This window comes from Mchenga conophoros, linkage group LG11 (assembly GCF_057382185.1).
Source record: "Mchenga conophoros isolate Kocher_MC1m ecotype Shallow Benthic linkage group LG11, M_conophoros_male_GT1.1, whole genome shotgun sequence".
NCBI lineage: Eukaryota > Metazoa > Chordata > Actinopteri > Cichliformes > Cichlidae > Mchenga > Mchenga conophoros.
In genome coordinates this window covers 8,794,023-8,801,394 of record NC_140536.1, presented here as the reverse complement: position 1 = coordinate 8,801,394, position 7,372 = coordinate 8,794,023, and the positions used below count along the sequence as shown (strand labels likewise).

General features: G+C 40.2%; 1 protein-coding gene across 2 annotated transcripts; it reads left to right on the top strand.

Moving 5' to 3' along the window:
- LOC146563581 (protein BTG3) lies at positions 1-7,052 on the top strand. 2 transcript variants are annotated; one of them, XM_085290262.1, is made up of 6 exons: positions 1-19; positions 1,417-1,522; positions 3,580-3,757; positions 3,857-3,994; positions 4,173-4,518; positions 5,824-7,052. In XM_085290262.1, exons 3-6 carry the CDS (start codon positions 3,585-3,587, stop codon positions 6,019-6,021), a joined length of 855 nt encoding a protein of 284 aa, XP_085146388.1. In that variant the 5' UTR covers positions 1-19; positions 1,417-1,522; positions 3,580-3,584; the 3' UTR covers positions 6,022-7,052. The 2 variants fall into 2 exon arrangements, with proteins under 2 accessions (XP_085146388.1, XP_085146387.1); XM_085290261.1 differs by lacking the exon at positions 1-19 and adding an exon at positions 884-1,016.
- Positions 7,053-7,372: the final 320 nt, after the last annotated feature.

The window sequence follows — 7,372 nt, the reverse complement described above, 5'->3', positions numbered from 1 at the left end:
GGAATCTCTGCTCCCTATTGTAAGTAAAATTTGATTTCCATCGTTAGTTCTGATAAACACTTTTAATTGGTATCTTTCATTTGGTTATCTTTTGAAAATGTCCTCATTTCATGTCCGTGTGAACCGTGGACAGGTTTTTTAGATTCGTCTCAGCAACCCTGGTTACTGTCTAGCACGAGACCAACAGAGACCAATACTTCTTCTCTGTTCCTGTAAATCTTTAGTCATTTATTTGCGTTATCGTTCACACATTGTCGGACTTTTTAGTCTAAGCCACATTCAGACATGCGCGTCTTTATATTTGGTTCTATATGTTATATGGGTATGTCACTTTCCGTAAGCACCTGAAATTGGCAGAACTGGTCATTATGGGGGTGTCTCAGTCCATTGTAAGTAGTTATCTTGGCCAGGGTAATTGCTACATGTATTCCAACTTAATTTGTGTTTATATTTGTTACAAACTGCGGCCCTCTTGTCCAGGTTTGTCCAGGATTTCAATAGCAGTAAAACTTGACCGTGACATATATAAAAATTGTATTATATAAAAATCTCAGATGTAAAGCCACAATAATCTCTCCAAAATCACAAGCCTTTACCCCTCATTGGCATTAAACTGTAAGTTAAATTTAACACAGACTTAAAATTTCTACAAATTTACAAGATAAATCAGCATCTAACAGCAACAACACTTTAACAGTCTTAAGCGACCCGTTTACCCGTGACTGGGTCTTGGGTTATTAAGGTAATTTTCAAATTTACTCGTCAAGTTCATCTCACCTTATATAAGCTCATCATTGTACTAATTAAGTTATTTTCAAATGTAGCACGGCCTTCAGTTCCAGTTTCCCGAGACTTCAACAGAGAGCGTGAGAGAGGTGGTAGGCGTAGGCGTGGGGGAGTACTGTACTACTTATGCAAATGGTCACCATAGCAATGCAGCCCGCCGTTAGAATCGGTTATATGGTAATAATTAGCCAACGAACAGTTAATTAAGTCTGCTGCTAGTGAAGCTTCAGGTATGTAACAATCAAGCATGTAAATCCATTAAAACGTAACTTCATAATGATATATGATTCATAGGAACGCATTCCCTATGTGACATGTGTGTAGCTGTGGGGTACAGTTAATTACAATCCTGGGTTTGTTTGTATAGCACATAGTTGCTAAGCGCTTCACAGTTTGGGTGAAACCACACCTTTAAGAGGTGAGGACACTATTATGTATCCCCCCACCCACACCCTCTTCCGCCTAGAAAAGCAGCAGAGTGAGGGATTTCGCTCTCTTTCACGCTCATCAGCTGTTTACTCCGGTATTCCATATTTGGGCCGGGCGGGCACTAGTCACCGCTTGCTCACTACACACAGCGAAGGAAGTGAGTCACGCTGACGGTAATCCTACGTCTCTGTTGCTTTACAGCCGAAGAGAACAAGGAAGGAACGTGCCGCCACGAGAGTTCCAGCGCATCAGTACCGAGGGGCAGACAAATACAGCAGGAGGGCACCGACAATAACTACGTTAAAATGTGAGTACTCACTTCTGTACTTCTAACTTTAATTTTATCGCGTTTGGTTGTGTAATGTGTTGAAGTTTTGTCGGCTGTGTTACGTCTGTTTGTTGTTGTAAATTTTATTTGATTGTATTTTATTAATGTTTTTTAAACATTTTATTTATTTATTTATTTAGTTAGTTATCTAATCTCATCTCCGGAAATACCCCCCCATCCAAAATACATTGTTTATTAATTGTTAATTAATACGTTGTTTGGGTGAGCTGCCTACAGCTGTACGTTTCTCGTCACAAACTTTCTGAATTTCCATTTGGGGGTTTCCGCACCGCCTGAAAACTCAAGCGCGTTATTTCCACTAAGTAGTGTGACGTTCCCTTCATCACAGCTGGCTGGAGGATATACATTTTTCGCTTTCTTATATTCTTTGTCTGGCTTTTTTATTTTGTATCCCAACGGTCCACAAGCACGTGAACACGCTTTGCGCCGTGTCCTCATCTGCAGGCGCGGGGGGAATATCGACGAAACCGCTCCTAAAAATGGCTCAACTAATCTTTCCTTTTCAGGGCGACATTTTAACAGAGTTTTGCCCTCGTAGTTAAACATTAAAGACCGCAGTATAAGCAGCTGGAACAAGCCTGTGCCTGAAAATAGGTCAAGTTGTTCCAAACAAACCTGTATCAGAGGTTTGCGTATAATGACAGCCGCTCGCCTTTAAACGAGCACAGTAAACATGGTGTGCAGACTGAGAAGCTACCTCATTTTCGAGCTCACCTAACTTGTGATTATAGAGAAAACAAACACCCCCAGTGATGCGTTTAAGTTCCTTCAAAACGTAAATCATCCATCTGTATAACTCCAAATGAACGTGTGTAAGACCATCTGTCTTCAGTAACATGCTGTTACATTTTGTTAATCATCCAATTTAAGGACTTCATTAAGAACAAAAGTTCAAGATAAACCAGGGATTTAAAATAAGAACATCAGTTTTAAAACAACCTTTTATAAATAAATCAAAGCGTTTTTACAGGCATTTCTTACTCTTTGTTCGACAGTAACTAAAATCACTGGTTCAAGTGTCTAAAAATGAAGGTGTAGGCCTGCTATAAAAAAGAAAACAGAAAACAATATTTATATTCAATTCTGCAGATGTGTGGTTTAAATAACTGTTGCGGTCGCATGTACCACAATCGTTGAAGCAATTCTTAAGATATTGTGCTGTTATTAATGGCTTTAATGTCTCTTAGCACTTGTCACCCAAACCATATTGACTCTTCATTGCAGATTCTAGCCTACCCCTGTTTACCTCACGGACAAATTATAAACTGGAAGTCCGAAATGGTGTCTGAGGGAGATAACACATCGATGCTCTCATAGTTCATGCGACAGCAAAACATTTGTTAGGGATTTAAAGTTGCTGCTTGTGTCACAGGATCACGGCTACCCTTAAGGGAAGGCTGTGGCTCCATATAGTAGAGAAAATGATTATTTTCTGTGACAACACATTACCCAGACTGAAGCAAGAGTGGCACGTCGCAAGCCACAATAACAAAGTACAGTTTGCAACTCAAAAGTTCAAGGATGGACTTTCTTGTCAGGGATAACAGGAAGATGTTAGCACTGTCAGCTGGTTTGTCTGCAGTTGGCCAAAGCCTTGGCCCAATTAAGCACATTTTTTCTCTCTCTGATCAAGTTGACACTGACACTCAACCCAAAACAGACATGCTATCAGAAAATAAACAGCACAATGACCTCAATGAATTTGCATAGTCAAATTACTTGGATGTCAACCTGGCATTTATAGTTTGCATCGGATTTGCCCGTGTACAAACTTTATCTTTTTGTTGGCACAGAGCATGGCAATATATGTAAAATTCACTCAGGACATCTCACCCATGCTCAACACTGCCCTGAAGGCAAAGAAAAATAAATATACACTTCAGGGAAAACTGCACAGGGAAGTGTGATAACTGAAGTTCACGGTCTTCCACACCTCACTGAAGTCATAGCAAAACACATGCACAGAATCACATGGATAAATTGTGTGGTTTTCTTCCTTCTTTCTTTGTCTACAGTCACAATGAAGCAAGAGATCAAGGCCGGGGTGGACTTCCTCAAACGAATGGCTGTGACACGTGGTAACTTAGATGGTGCCAAAGCAGAGTTGTTTGCAGAAAATCTTCAAAGACTTCTATGTGAAAAATACAAGGATCACTGGTACCCCGACTGTCCCAGCAAAGGCCAAGCATTTAGGTAATCATCACTGTTTAAACATTTACACAGTGGTCAGTGAGTGACTTTTTCCTGCAAAGAAAGAAGGCACCTAACTTTTAATTCCTGAACTTTTCACAGATGCATTCGCATAAACAGAAGCATACCCTGTGATGAAGTGGTGTTGCAAGCCTGCAAAGAGACTAACATCATGCCCACCAGCCTGGGATTTCCATCTGAGATGACTCTGTGGATTGATCCACTGGAGGTGTCTGCAAGGTGAGTCACCGGGTGCCTGCAGAGGCAGACAAAGACGCAGCCATTTCTCAGTCTGTTCTGTTCTGAACGAGTGACAGTTGTGATGCAATATGTGAAACAACAAGTGCAAACTTGTAGGAAGTCACAGGCTGGAAAATGGATGGCATGACTTAAAAATCATTTACTCCCTTCTTCACAGATCCAAAGAGAACAACAGTCCCTTTAAAGTTGCTTCTTTCGACAAAGAGGAGGAAGAGGAGAATGAAGAGTGTGTGAAGGATGACCTGGATGTGTCCTCACTGGACTCACTAAGCCAGGAGACTTCAGATTACCACTCTGCCACATCTTCGGATTGTGGTTCAGCTTCATCGAGCGACACGGAGGAGGAGGCGAAAGATGGGGATGTGCAGCGAGAAAAAGAAAAAGAAGGGCAGGTTGCTAAGAAGGGAAAGATGGAGGATGAAAGCTGCAAAATAACCATGGTGCCCAGGATTCGAAAGCCACACGAAGATGGATCAAACAGGGTCAAATACCCAAGAAATATGGTACGTTTTTCTTGCTTTCTTTTCTTTTTGTTTTCTTTTCTTTTCTTTTCTTTTCTTTTAACAATCTGTTGGTCATTTATTTACCACAATGCTTCTTAGAGCAGTTATCTATGTGGCCAAACCTGTGCTTATGTTAGTAAAAGAAAGCACACCAGGGCTCGCAAAATCGCTAGCCCGACGGGGAGACCAAAATCTATCTCAGCCCCGCCCGTCGGGTTATCATATAGCCCGACGGACGGGGCTGAGATAGATTTTGCGAGCCCTGCACACTAATTAACAATAGTGCTACAAGAAATGACTTATTTGTTACAATGAACCTGAGTACAGTAGCCTAGTCAAAAAAACCCACATGCAGCATCCAGCTGCCACAAATATACACTTACAGATTCTCATCACATATCAGTTCAATTCAGTTTTATATAGCGCTTCATCAGCAGCAGTGATCAACATCTGTTGATCATCTCAAGGCAAACACCTAGCGTAAAGACCCCACAATAATAAAGAGAAAACCCCAACAATTAGATGACCCCTCTTTAAGCAAGCACTTGGTGACAGTGGGAAGGAAAAACTCAGGAAACCTCTTTCCATACCTTTTGTAAAATTTTTTGGCTGGCCATTCATGAGGTCTTGTTGATGATGATTTCCAATAATGGAACGACCTCTCAGAGTTGAATGAGGTTTGAATGAGCTTTAAGGACTCTTGTCTACATAAAAGCTAATCCTAGCCTGCCTTTGTTGTGGTGTAGCAGATGTCTTAAGTTGTTGTGCTGGAAATCTGGTTGTCAATTCACACAGTTAGATCACTGCCTTAGCATTGCGCGACTATAAATCTGGGCAACTGAGCTACTGAAGGCAAGATTTTTTCCCTCTTAGTTAATTCACTTATTATATAGAATTAATGGCTTCAATAACCTATGCAGCTGAACATTTCTCTATGAAATAAGCGTGAGTTATCTGTGAATTATGCGTTATCCAGTTTTAAGGATTTATGGCCTTGTTGTTAGCGACCGTATAGGTCCAGTGTTGTGATTCATTGGATTTGTTGTTGTTATAAGAAACTGGCTTTATTTCTTTTGGATTAACTGACTCACACTTTTTGCAATTTCTTCCTTTACACAAGTAAGATACATGAACAGCTATTTTTAGTTTCATTTGCAAGTTGTTGTTGATGTTAGCTGCTGCTATATTATTACAGTGTTATGTTTTGTTGTTGTGTGCTTTAGAAAGGATTCATCACATATGGAAAAAATGTGTCTGTTACCATCCTTTCAGATTTCACTCAATCCAATCTTTGTCTCTGTTCAGGTGCCTCCTAACCTTCAGGTCATCTACCACCCTACACCAGTGTGGCCTCAGTTCAAGAAGCATGCTCCAGTTTTCATCAGCACTGTGCCACCACCTCCAGCCCAGCAGGTCGTTGGATACTACGTTGTGCCGCGGACCTTTCCGCAGTTCATCATCCCTCAGGCTCCCCTGCAGCCATGGCGAGCAGGGAAGGAGTAGACCAATTGTGAACTATGGGGAGGGCAAGTTTGGGGGCATTATAAGCATTATAAGCTGAGCCGTCTGATGTCAGGCCTGAGTAGAGATCTTCTTGGACCAAAAGGTTTAGCTGTACAGTTTAATTATTCCTTTCATAATCTGAAAAAAAAAACTCTTTTGTTTCTTCATTTTTCTTTGTCAACGACGGCTATTACTCTGCACAGGGATACCCCACAGCTCAAGTGAAAACTGCTCTTTGAATCTGTTGTGTTTGCACTGCTGCTTTTGTATTGATGAACTGTACTCAACAAGAACAACATCAGTCACTGGGTGCTTGAAGTTGAACTCAGGAATTCTCAGCAATATGTTTAATGCCAAAAATATGTCTTTTAAATTTTTTTTACCATCTGTAAATCTTTGCAGGGTGTAAAAGTCACAGTTAATCACTGTGAAATGTGATTCAGGGTTTTTAAACTACTGTAGCAATAGTGACAATATCTGTCTATTAAGTAGAAGAGGCTATTTTTTTACTAAGCTGCTTGTAAATATTACCACATCCGATGAGCACTTTATAATCGTATATTTGTTGTAATTTATTCAGCCACCAATGGATGGCAGTCAAGTCACATACAGTCAGTTTTATATATATATTTCAAACTTTGGTTTTACTTTAGAAACTTCACTTTTCCAAACGTGAACATGTTTATTTAATAGCTTAAACGCTCTCTGCTGTAATATACAGAACGCTTGTGTCACTGTCTTTCTCTTGTTTGTTTGTTTTTTAATTTGAAATGGGCTTGCTTATAAAGTCGTGACTTTTTTATTGTTCATTGCTTGCTATGAGGTCCTGCTACAGCTTTATAAACCATGAATTGTTACTTTTCATTTTTTATTTATTTACATTTCACGCTTACGCATTGATTGATTTTGTTCTTAGTTCTTGCTTGAGCCGCTTGTTTTATCGCAGAAGATTAATCCATGCAGTTTTTTCTGAAATCATTGTTCTGACATGAATCGTACTTTTCAGTAAAGTCTTTGCTGTTGCGTTTAAATCCTGTTTGTGTTTCTTCTTTTTTTATTCACTTGGCTGGGAAATCACCTGTATAAAGTGTATCCTCGGGCAGAACTCTCACTGCCGTCAGCGGAACAGCAGGATCTGGTTAGCGGAAGTACTCCAGTGCGTTGGATGCGTCACGTTGCCCAAGGTCATGACGCTGTGCCTCAGTTGAAAGGGTTTAGGAGAAAGGCTTTTTTTTCTCACTTTTTGTGTAGTCTATTTGGGGACTTACCTGTGCAATTTAATAAATATGGAGACATCGAAATCAGAGGGCACAGTTACATGAATGTTTTCAAAATGACAAGAAAAACATTT